This window comes from Enhydra lutris, unplaced genomic scaffold, assembly GCF_002288905.1.
Source record: "Enhydra lutris kenyoni isolate GAN:26980312 unplaced genomic scaffold, ASM228890v2 scaffoldscaffold3, whole genome shotgun sequence".
In the NCBI taxonomy this organism is placed as follows: domain Eukaryota; kingdom Metazoa; phylum Chordata; class Mammalia; order Carnivora; family Mustelidae; genus Enhydra; species Enhydra lutris.
The window spans coordinates 9,676,354-9,688,589 of record NW_019154087.1 but is presented as its reverse complement, the minus strand read 5'-3'; the positions used below and the strand labels follow the sequence as shown (position 1 = coordinate 9,688,589).

The 12,236-nt window shown below is 37.7% G+C and overlaps 1 protein-coding gene across 2 annotated transcripts in view; it reads left to right on the top strand.

Annotated features, from left to right (window-relative positions):
* The window catches only part of LOC111153399 (KIAA1109 ortholog), a 197,955-nt gene that overhangs the window by 76,563 nt on the left and 109,156 nt on the right, over positions 1 to 12,236 (top strand). For both annotated transcript variants that reach the window (XM_022512407.1, XM_022512417.1), the window contains exons 28-30: positions 8,321 to 8,391; positions 10,197 to 10,370; positions 10,685 to 10,805. In XM_022512407.1, the coding sequence (XP_022368115.1) occupies positions 8,321 to 8,391; positions 10,197 to 10,370; positions 10,685 to 10,805 (366 nt within the window). The remainder of the gene's footprint in view (positions 1 to 8,320; positions 8,392 to 10,196; positions 10,371 to 10,684; positions 10,806 to 12,236) is intronic.

Here is a 12,236-nt window from a genome sequence, read left to right as displayed (position 1 = left end):
CGCATCCTCGCCAGCATCTGTCATTTCCTGACTTGTTAATTTTAGCCATTCTGACTGGTGTGAGGTGATATCTCATTGTGGTTTTGACTTGTATTTCCCTGATGCCGAGTGATGTGGAGCACTTTTTCATGTGTCTGTTGGCCATCTGGATGTCTTCTTTGCAGAAATGTCTGTTCATGTCTTCTGCCCATTTCTTGATTGGATTATTTGTTCTTTGGGTGTTGAGTTTGCTAAGTTCTTTATAGATTTTGGACACTAGCCCTTTATCTGATATGTCGTTTGCAAATATCTTCTCCCATTCTGTCAGTTGTCTTTTGGTTTTGTTAACTGTTTCCTTTGCTGTGCAAAAGCTTTTGATCTTGATAAAATCCCAATAGTTCATTTTTGCCCTCGCTTCCCTTGCCTTTGGCGATGTTCCTAGGAAGGTGTTGCTGCGGCTGAGGTCGAAGAGGTTGCTGCCTGTGTTCTCCTCAAGGATTTTGATGGATTCCTTTCTCACATTGAGATCCTTCATCCATTTTGAGTCTATTTTCGTGTGTGGTGTAAGGAAATGATCCAATTTCATTTTTCTGCATGTGGCCGTCCAATTTTCTCAACACCATTTGTTGAAGAGGCTGTCTTTTTTCCATTGGATATTCTTTCCTGCTTTGTCGAAGATGAGTTGACCATAGAGTTGAGGGTCTACTTCTGGGCTCTCTATTCTGTTCCATTGATCTATGTGTCTGTTATTGTGCCAGTACCATGCTGTCTTGATGATGACAGCTTTGTAATAGAGCTTGAAGTCCGGAATTGTGATGCCACCGACTTTGGCTTTCTTTTTCAATATTCCTTTGGCTATTCGAGGTCTTTTCTGGTTCCATATAAATTTGAGGATTATTTGTTCCATTTCTTTGAAAAAAATGGATGGTACTTTGATAGGAATTGCATTCAATGTGTAGATTGCTTTAGGTAGCATAGACATTTTCACAATATTTATTCTTCCAATCCAGGAGCATGGAACATTTTTCCATTTCTTTGTGTCTTCCTCAATTTCTTTCATGAGTACTTTATAGTTTTCTGTGTATAGATTCTTACTCTCTTTGGTTAGATTTATTCCTAGGTATCTTATAGTTTTGGGTGCAGTTGTAAATGGGATTGACTCCTTAATTTCTCTTTCTTCTGTCTTGTTGTTGGTGTAGAGAAATGCAACTGATTTCTGTGCATTGATTTTATATCCTGACACTTTACTGAATTCCTGTACAAGTTCTAGCAGTTTTGGAGTGGAGTCTTTTGGGTTTTCCACATATAGTATCATATCATCTGCAAAGAGTGATAGTTTGACTTCTTCTTTGTCGATTTGGATGCCTTTAATTTCCTTTTGTTGTCTGATTGCTGAGGCTAGGACTTCTAGTACTATGTTGAATAGCAGTGGTGATAGCGGACATCCCTGCCGTGTTCCTGACCTTAGCGGAAAAGCTTTCAGTTTTTCTCCATTGAGAATGATATTTGTGGTGGGTTTTTCATAGATGGCTTTGATAATATTGAGGTATGTGCCCTCTATCCCTACACTTTGAAGAGTTTTGATCAGGAAGGGATGCTGTACTTTGTCAAATGCTTTTTCAGCATCTACGGAGAGTATCATATGGTTCTTGTTCTTTCTTTTATTAATATGTTGTATCACATTGATTGATTTGCGGATGTTGAACCAACCTTGCAGTCCTGGAATAAATCCCACTTGGTCGTGGTGAATAATCCTTTTAATGTACTGTTGAATCCTATTGGCTAGTATTTTGGCGAGAATTTTTGCATCTGTGTTCATCAAGGATATTGGTCTGTAGTTCTCTTTTTTGATGGGATCCTTGTCTGGTTTTGGGATCAAGGTGATGCTGGCCTCATAAAATGAGTTTGGAAGTTTTCCTTCCATTTCTATTTTTTGGAACAGTTTCAGGAGAATAGGAATTAGTTCTTCTTTAAATGTTTGGTAGAATTCCCCCGGGAAGCCATCTGGCCCTGGTCTTTTGTTTGTTTGGAGATTTTTGATGACTGTTTCAATCTCCTTAGTGGTTATGGGTCTGTTCAGGCTTTCTATTTCTTCCTGGTTCAGTTGTGGTAGTTTATATGTCTCTAGGAATGCATCCATTTCTTCCAGATTGTCAAATTTGTTGGCGTAGAGTTGCTCATAGTATGTTCTTATAATTGTCTGTATTTCTTTGGTGTTCGTTGTGATCTCTCCTCTTTCATTCATGATTTTATTTATTTGGGTCCTTTCTCTTTTCTTTTTGATAAGTCTGGCCAGGGGTTTATCGATCTTATTAATTCTTTCAAAGAACCAGCTCCTTGTTTCGTTGATTTGTTCTATTGTTTGTTTGTTTCTATTTCATTGATTTCTGCTCTGATCTTTATGATTTCTCTTCTCCTGCTGGGTTTAGGGTTTCTTTCTTGTTCTTTCTCCAGCTCCTTTAGGTGTAGGGTTAGGTTGTGTACCTGAGACCTTTCTTGTTTCTTGAGAAAGGCTTGTACCGCTATATATTTTCCTCTCAGGACTGCCTTTGTTGTGTCCCACAGATTTTGATCCGTTGTGTTTTCATTATCATTTGTTTCCATGAATTTTTTCAATTCTTCTTTAATTTCCTGGTTGACCCATTCATTCTTTAGAAGGATGCTGTTTAGTCTCCATGTATTTGGGTTCTTTCCAAATTTCCTCTTGTGATTGAGTTCTAGCTTCAGAGCATTGTGGTCTGAAAATATGCAGGGAATGATTCCAATCTTTTGATAACGGTTGAGACCTGATTTAGGACTGAGAATATGATCTATTCTGGAGAATGTTCCATGTGCACTAGAGAAGAATGTGTATTCTGTTGCTTTGGGATGAAATGTTCTGAATATATCTGTGATGTCCATCTGGTCCAGTGTGTCATTTAAGGCCTTGATTTCCTTGTTGATCTTTTGCTTGGATGATCTGTCCATTTCAGTGAGGGGAGTGTTAAAGTCCCCTACGATTATTGTATTATTGTCGATGTGTTTCTTTGATATTGTTATTAATTGGTTTATATAGTTGGCTGCTCCTACGTTAGGGGCATAGATATTTAAAATTGTTAGATCTTCTTGTTGGACAGTTCCTTTGAGTATGATATAGTGTCCTTCCTCATCTCTTATTATAGTCTTTGGCTTAAAATCTAATTGATCTGATATAAGGATTGCCACTCCTGCTTTCTTCTGATGTCCATTAGCATGGTAAATTCTTTTCCACCCCCTCACTTTAAATCTGGAGGTGTCTTCAGGTTTAAGATGAGTTTCTTGTAGGCAACATATAGATGGGTTTTGTTTTTTTATCCATTCTGATACCCTGTGTCTTTTGATTGGGGCATTTAGCCCATTAACATTCAGGGTAAGTATTGAGAGATATGAATTTAGTGCCATTGTATTGCCTGTAAGGTGACTGTTATTGTATATTGTCTCTGTTCCTTTCTGATCTACTACTTTTAGGGTCTCTCTTTGCTTAGAGGACCCCTTTCAATATTTCCTGTAGAGCTGGTTTGGTGTTTGCAAATTCTTTCAGTTTTTGTTTGTCCTGGAAGCTTTTAATCTCTCCTTCTATTTTCAATGATAGCCTAGCTGGATATAATATTCTTGGCTGCATGTTTTTCTCGTTTAGTACTCTGAATATATCATGCCAGCTCTTTCTGGCCTGCCAGGTCTCTGTGGATAAGTCTGCTGCCAATCTAATATTTTTACCATTGTACGTTACAGACTTCTTTTCCCGGGCTGCTTTCAGGATCTTCTCTTTGTCACTAAGACTTGTAAATTTTACTATTAGGTGACGGGGTGTGGACCTATTCTTATTGATTTTGAGGGGGGTTCTCTGAACCTCCTGGATTTTGATGCTTGTTCCCTTTGCCATATTGGGGAAATTCTCTCCAATAATTCTCTCCAATATACCTTCTGCTCCCCTCTCTGTTTCCTCTTCTTCTGGAATCCCAATTATTCTAATGTTGTTTCGTCTTATGGTGTCACTTATCTCTCGAATTCTCCCCTCATGGTCCAGTAGCTGTTTGTCCCTCTTTTGCTCAGCTTCTTTATTTTCTGTCATTTGGTCTTCTATATCACTAATTCTTTCTTCTGCCTCATTTATCCTAGCAGTGAGAGCCTCCATTTTTTATTGCACCTCATTAATAGCTTTTTTGATTTCAACTTGGTTAGATTTTAGTTCTTTTATTTCTCCAGAAAGGGCTTTTATCTCTCCGGAGAGGGTTTCTCTAATATCTTCCATGCCTTTTTTGAGCCCGGCTAGAACCTTGAGAATCGTCATTCTGAACTCTAGGTCTGACATATTACCAATGTCTGTATTGATTAGGTCCCTAGCCTTTGGTACTGCCTCTTGTTCTTTTTTTTGTGGTGAATTTTTCCACCTTGTCATTTTGTCCAGATAAGAGTATATGAAGGAGCAAGTGAAATACTAATCGGGTGGCAACAACCCCAGGAAAATATGCTTTAACCAAATCAGAAGAGATCCCAAATCGTGAGGGAGGAGAAAGGGGATAAAAAGAGGTTCAGAAAGAAGAAAAAAAAAAAAAGAGAGAGAGAGAAAAAAAAGAAACAGTTAAAAAAAGAAAACCAATAAAGAAAAAATATAAAAAGGAAAAAAATATATATATATATTAAACTAGTTAATAAACGTTAAAAAGGAAAAGGGTAAAAGTTAAAAAAATTTAGCAGAAGAAGAAAAATAAATTGAAAAAGAAAAAAAATTAAATTAACTGCAAGGCTAAAGATTCATGGGGAGAAAGCCATGAGTTCCGTGCTTTGCTTTCTCCTCCTTTGGAATTCCGCTGCTCTCCTTGGTATTGAAACTGCACTCCTTGGTAGGTGAACTTGGTCCTGGCTGGGCTTCTTGTTGATCTTCTGGGGGAGGGGCCTGTTGTAGTGATTCTCAAGTGTCTTTGCCCTGGGTGGAGTTGCACCGCCCTTACCAGGGGCCTGGCTGAGTAATCCGCTCGGGTTTGCTTTCGGGAGCTTTTGTTCCCTGAGCGCTTTCCGTAGAGTTCCGGAGGGCAGGAATGAAGATGGCGGCCTCCCGGTCTCCGGCCCGTAGGAGCCGAGAGCCCGGGGCCCCACTCCTCAGTGTGCCCTCAGAGAACAGCGCCCAATTACTCCCGTCACCCTGCCTCCGGCCACGCTCCGAGCTGACCGAGCCTGCGACCGGTTCAAGGTAACCCCGAGCTTAGAGCTTACTCCTCGGCTCTGTCTCTGTAGCCGGCTTCCCTGTTCTAATACCTGTAAGCTCTGCGACACTCAGACACCCCCGATCCTTCTGTGACCCTGCGGGACCTGAGGCCACGCTGACCCTACGTGGGCTTCACCCCGGTTAAGCCTCTGGAGCGATGTCCCTCAGCGGAACAGACTTTTAAAAGTCCCGATTTTGTGCTCCGTTGCTCCGCTGCTTGCCAGGAGCCGGCCCCTCCCTCCGCGGTCTATCTTCCTGTCTCTTTGGATTCACTTCTCTGCCAGTCCTACCTTTCAGAAAGTGGTTGATTTTCTGTTTCTAGTGTTGCTGTTCTTCTTCTCTTCGATCTCCCGTTGGATTTGTAGGTGTTTGCAATCTTTAGATAAGCTATCTAGCTGATCTCCCGGTACCTGAAGTAGTCTTAGCCTGCTACTTCTCCGCCATCTTGACTCCTCCCCCTCTCTCAGTCATTTTAACTATCTTCTTGAAAGAAAGAATTTCTGAAGTCATGGCTTCATGTGTGACAATAAATCTCAGGGTTATTGATGAGTATTATAAACTTAAACATCTCAAATTGAGGATTAGTTTCAGACTTGCTTGTCACAATGTTAATCAGTTAATATATAGTCTCTGTCTACATTATGTTCTAAGATTAAGATCAAGTCTCTGAATTCAAATTTCTGTGTGTCTTAAAAATAAAATTTTGAAATTGTTTTTAATAGCTGGTGTTCTTTTTACTTAATCTGTAACTGCTACTGTGCAAATCCAATTCCATGCACTTGACATTTGACATTTTGTATTTTAGCAGGAATTGGTTATTGTCTATTTCTGTAGTGAATTATGTAGTGGCTTTTTAAAGGAAAACAAAATACATTAACAAACTAGTGATAATAGACAATATGAAAACTTTTTATGAAATTATACATTTATAAGAGAATTTTTTATGATTTTAAAGAACAAAATTAAGCAGAGAAAATCTTACAGAACTGAATAACTGTGTAGGAATCTTATGTGGTATATACTTACATAGTTAATTTACATATTCTTAATTCAGTATTTATTATGAACTGCTGTGTGCCAGGCATTTGATATGCAGTGATGAGGAAAATGGGCATAGGACTTACAGTTTAGGTGTGGGAGACAGACAGTTAATAGATAAAACAGATAAGTACATGATTACAAGTTGAGAAGAGTCTTATGAAGATAATTCAAAAATGCTAGAATAGAGAATAATGGGGGGGTGGAGCTACCTATATTGTATTGACATGAAACGTCTAACTGAGGAGGTAATATTTAAACTGAAGGAACTGATGATGGGAAGACCTAGGCACAGGCAGGAGCCTTGCTAAAATTCTCAAGTGGGAGAGAAGTCAGTACACATAAGTAAGTTAGCAGGGAGACTGCTCATTTTGATGCTAGAGACCTAAACAAGGGACAGATCATTAAGAACTTATAGACCATGGTATCAGTTCTTACAATTTCATTGAAATTTCATTAGGAAACCTGTGAGAGCTTTAAGGAAATGTGCTCTCATGTACTTGGATACTGAGTAGAAGAATTGAACTGTCATGAAGTGGGAAGGTTGGGGTGATCACTTAGGAAGCTGTTGGCAGCAATCTGTGTAAGAGGTGACAGGACTAGACTTAAGGACTGCTGGAAATGTGATAGATGGAGTTGGGAAAAAAATATATATGCATTTGAGCAATATGTGTTGAAGGAAGAAGAAACATTAGTGACAGTTACAAAGTTTTGTGTGTGTGTGTATTTTTTAAGATTTTATTTATTTGAGATAGAGGCAGAAAGAGCATGAGCAGGGGTTGCAGAGAGGGACAGGCAGACTCCCTGCTGACAGGTAGCCTATCTCAGAGCTCCATGCTAGGACCCTGAGATCATGACCTGAGCCAAAGGCAGACTCTTAACCAACTGAGCCACCCAGTACCCCCAAAGTTTTGGTTTTAAGGTTGTGCCTCTTGCCCAATATAAATTGCCCATTAAGATTTCAAAATGATGGGGCGCCTGGGTGGCTCAGTGGGTTAAGCCTCTGCCTTCGGCTCAGGTCATGGTCTCAGGGTCCTGGGATCAAGCCCCACATCGGGCTCTCTGCTCAGCAGGGTGCCTGCTTCCCTTCCTCTCTCTCTCTGCCTGCCTATCTGCCTACTTGTGATCTGTCTCAAATAACTAAAAAAAAAAAAAAAAAAAAAAAGATTTCAAAATGTTCTCTTTATTCCATGTGAAAGTATGTAGGTATATGAATTTTCCAGTATAAAACTCAATGGTACTTCCAATACAGAATTGTACCTAAGAAGTTAGAATTATTTTAGTGTTTTCAGTAAATCTTTCTAGTTTGATTAGGCAATCAAATCTCTGAAATAAATAAGTCAGGGAAGAAGTTCATATCTTTAGATAAATCAAAATAGAATATAGGTTGTAAGAAAGTTATTTTTCTCTATTAAATATGAATAACTGTCTAACATGTAAAAGCATTAAGTTTGGTTTGAATAATCAAATGTATTATTTTATTTGTTTTCTTTTCTGGACATACAATATGTCAGTTTTTCCTATAATTTAATGTTTCTCTGGGAGTCTTCCCTACTTAAAAATTGATTGTGCCAGGAGAACATTCTAAAATTAGTTTAAGAAAAGCTCAGTTTGTTAAGGAATTCAGGAGGAAAAACATTTGAAGCACTTACTTTTGAGCTTTAGTTGTATAGTCTTTTACCCTCATTGTCAACCCTACCCTGTCATTTATCTGAATAGTCAGAAAATGAAATTGCCAATTCATATTTTATATGATATTTCTCAATTTGTCTGTTAAATATTTTTTTTAAGATTTGTTTATTAGAGAGAGGGAGAGAGAGAATGAGCAGGTGGAGGGTAGAGAGAGAGGGAGAGAGAATCCCTACACGTGGCTCAGTCTCAGGATCTTGAGATCATGACTTGAGCTGAAACCCACTGAGCCACCCAGGTGCTTCTATATGTTAAGTATTTTTGTTGTACATATCAGAGTCATATTAACAAGGTAATTTGGATATTCACAAATGCCAGTTGATAGCATAAAATTAGAGAACAAATAACATTAAGATTCTAGACTGTGAGTAATATTTTATATTATTTTAGGTTATCAAACAGGGGCTCACAGCTAATTCTTTACTAGACAGAGGAATGCAACTTTCAGGATCAACTTCAAAGTAAGTAGAAGTTACATACTTTTGAAGTTTAAAGTCAGTCTTTATTGATTATTAGATATGTAGAGTTTATTCTGAGAAATAGCCATTCTTTACTTGGCTATAAACTTTATTATTTATTTATGTTAAATTTTTCTCTTTTAATTTAATTCTTTGACCCATGCTTATTTAGAAATGCAATGCTTAATTTCCACATACTTGAGAATTTTAAAAGATATCATTTTGTTTTTAATTTCTAATTTCATTTTGTAATCACATAGTATGGTCTTTGTGATTTTGATCTTTACATTTGTTGAGACTTGTGTTGTACCCCGGCTTGTCGTCTGTGTTGGTAAGTGTTCCACAAACAGTAGAAAGGAAAGTGTTTTCTGCAGTTATTGGATGGAGTAGTGTTCTACACATGGCAGAGTTGGTGGATGGTGTTATCAAATCTTCTACAAGCTTACTGGTTTGTTGTTCACCATTTTTATCAGTTTCTGGGAAAGTAAAGTTTAATTAAAGTTGTTAATTTATTTCTGCCTTCAGTTCTATCAGTTTTTTAAAAAATTTTTTAAGATTTTTTTTTTTTTTATTCATTTGAGAGAGAGAGCATGATCGGGGGAAGGGTCAAGAGGGAGAGGAGGAAGCAGACTCAACCATTGAGCAGGGAGCCCAATGTGGGGCTTGATCCTGGGGCCCCAGAATCAGGGACCTGAGCTGAAGACAGTCAGTTAACCAACGGAGCCATCCAGGCACCCCTATCAGTTTTTTCTTAATGTATTTTGAAGCTCTTAGTAGTTTTTACACACTGATATGTCTGCTTATATCATTTTATCATTACCTAAATTTCCTCTTTAGCCCATATAATAATTCTTTTAAGTCCATTTTGATATTAATCCAGCCACCTCAGCTTTCTCAGGCTGAGTGATACATATGTATTCATGGAGTATCTTTTTCCATTATTACTATTTTTTTTTAATTTTCAACCTGCCTATTGTATTTACACTTTAAGTGTATTTTCTTATAAACAGTAAATAGTTGGCCTTGCATTTCATTTTATTTCATCTTTTTTACAGCTTCTCATTTTTATTTATTCATTATTATAAGTAACATTTCATTGGCCATCATATGGAGGAATTGTCCAGGGCCTTGGGAAAATGAAAGAAAAATAAGATTAGTTCTGGAAAATTTATTTTTTAGATTTTATTTGTTTATTTGACAGAGAGAGAGTGGGGAAGCACACAAGTGGGGGAAGGGAGTTGGCAGGCAGAGGGAGAAGGAGAGGGAGAAGCTTCCCACTGAGCAGGAAGCCTGAAGTAGGGCTCAATCCCAGAACCCTGGGATCATGACCTGAGCCGAAGGCAGACACTTAAGCCACTGAGCCACCCAGACACCCTGGAATATTTTTAAAAAATGAATTAACTACCGTAAATAATTCAACTCTGTTGTCTGTCATGGCTTTGCCAACATTTATTAGCAGCCACTAGCATTTCTGTTGGACCTAATGTGCAAGCCATAACTTGGCATATCGAAATTGGGAACTAATAAGAATTCAGTATTGTAATTTTCATAATTTGGAAAAGCCCCATCAAGTAAATATATCGACCTTTTTCTTCTTACTTGATGTATTAACCATCTTTGATCAGTTTGCATATTTGCATCTCACCTATCTCTGCCAAGCATTTGGGACATAAGCATCTAGTCTGATTCCATGAAAATTTTAGTTGAAATTGAATGTGTATTTGAGTGATTATTCATCTTAAGGAAGCTCTAACTTCTGTTCTTTTTCATGGTCTTTTTAATACATATTTTGTTATTAAATTGTATAGTACACCATACACTCCTCTGGAAAAGAAAACGGTTGATAACACAGATGATGAAACATTGGCAGAAGAGTGGACCCTGGATCAGCCGGTCTCTCAGACCAGGACCACAGCCATAGTTGAAGTGAAAGGGACTGTTGATATTGTTCTGACTCCCCTGGTAGCCGAAGCTTTAGACAGGTATTAATTTTGTTGGAGAACATAATTTTTAAGTAATGTTTTATAAAATGATTAAGTATATGTGATATAATTATCATATGTGATACATATTCATGAAGAAGAATATTGATGATGGCTGTTTTGGTTGCACAAAGATGAAAATAGGTTTAAAAATAATAGATTTCTCTGTCCTGCAAGGAGCTTATAATCTACTGAGGGAGACAAAACTACCATGAGTGGACTCTAGAATGGAACATAACAGAACAGTTTAGATAAAGTAGGCCATAGTATTAAGTGATATTTAGGTTTTTCCTGTACTATTTTTCTTCCCTCAGGTACATTGAAGCAATGGTTCATTGTGCTAGTACCCGCCATCCAGCTGCAATTGTAGATGATCTCCATGCCAAAGTCCTCAGGGAGGCTGTCCAAAATAGCAAGACTACCTTCTCAGAAAATGTAAGAACTTTTTATTCAATGAGTTTAGCAAGTTGAGTACTCTTCATGTATATATGATATCTGAACTTGAAAAAAAATGGAATATATTAAAATTTTATTAGCCATTTAAATTGGAATACATGGACACTTCTAAATAGTCATTATATGTTTGTTATTGGCTCCTTAAGAGATAATGTATATAACTATACTGTGGATTAAATAGCAATAAAATATTTATTAAATTTGTAGCTTTATTTTTTCTTTTATTTTGGAAGTAGCTTAATTAATTGTAAGCCTTTCTGAAAGAACTTCGGTCCTGAGTGAATGAGCATTCTTCAGGTCGGTACATGCAGTTTCTAAGACAGCAAAGCTGCATATAATTTGGCTTTTCTCTGTGATTAGATCATTTGTATCTTAATATTTTTGAGATTATTTTATCATGGTACCATGAGAGACTATGGACTCCAGGAATCAAGCTGAGGGTTTTAGGAAGGTAGGGGGTGGGGAGATGGGTGAGCCCAATGATAAGTATTAAGGAGGGCACAGATTGCATGGAGCACAGATTGTTATATGCAAACAATGAATCTTGGAACACTACATCAAAAACTAATGATGTACTGTGTAGTACTAATGATGTGCTGTACTAACATAACATAATAAAAAGATTATTTAAAAATGGGTATGATTTTAGGTTGGAAAATAAAGTAGCAGGCAAAACAGATGCCCACTAAAACAGAAAAAAAAATATTTTTGAGATTATTTTTGGTCACCTCAGTGACTCAAGTCATCATCTCCTGTATGTGATAGTCTACTTATGCAGCAGTTCTAGCTATGGAGCCAGTTTCTTAGCAGTCATATCCTGATGCTCTTCTGGTGATTCTCCATTTGACTTTCAAATTTATCTTGTTCATATTTGGGCAAGAGACCAGAGGTAAGGTAAAGTAAGGCTGATTATTTTTAATGATCCAACTGTTCAAAACATTGGCATTTCCTAGGGTAGAGGAGTATACATCAAAGAAGTTTGAAAATGTTCCCAGTCAACAAGGAGCCAATTATCAAATCCAAAATATACTATCAAATAAATACATTTTCGTGATTCTAAAATAATACTTATTGCCATTTTTTTTTCTGTTTCTCTGTAGATTGGTTTCACTTTATTTTATATAACTTTTCTCAGCCCTGAAGCTGCCAGTATTTTTCCTAGCTACTTGAAGTTTGGACTTTAAGAGTATGGGTGCTGGGGCGCCTGGGTGGCTCAGTGGGTTAAGCCTCTGCCTTCGGCTCAGGTCATGATCCTGGAGTCCTGGGATCGAGCCCCACATGGGGCTCTCTGCTCAGCGGGGGGCCTGCTCCCCTCCTCTCTCTCTGCCTGCCTCTCTGCCTACTTGTGATTTCTATCAAATAAATAAATAAAATCTTTAAAAAAAAAAAGAGTATGGGTGCTAACTGGGA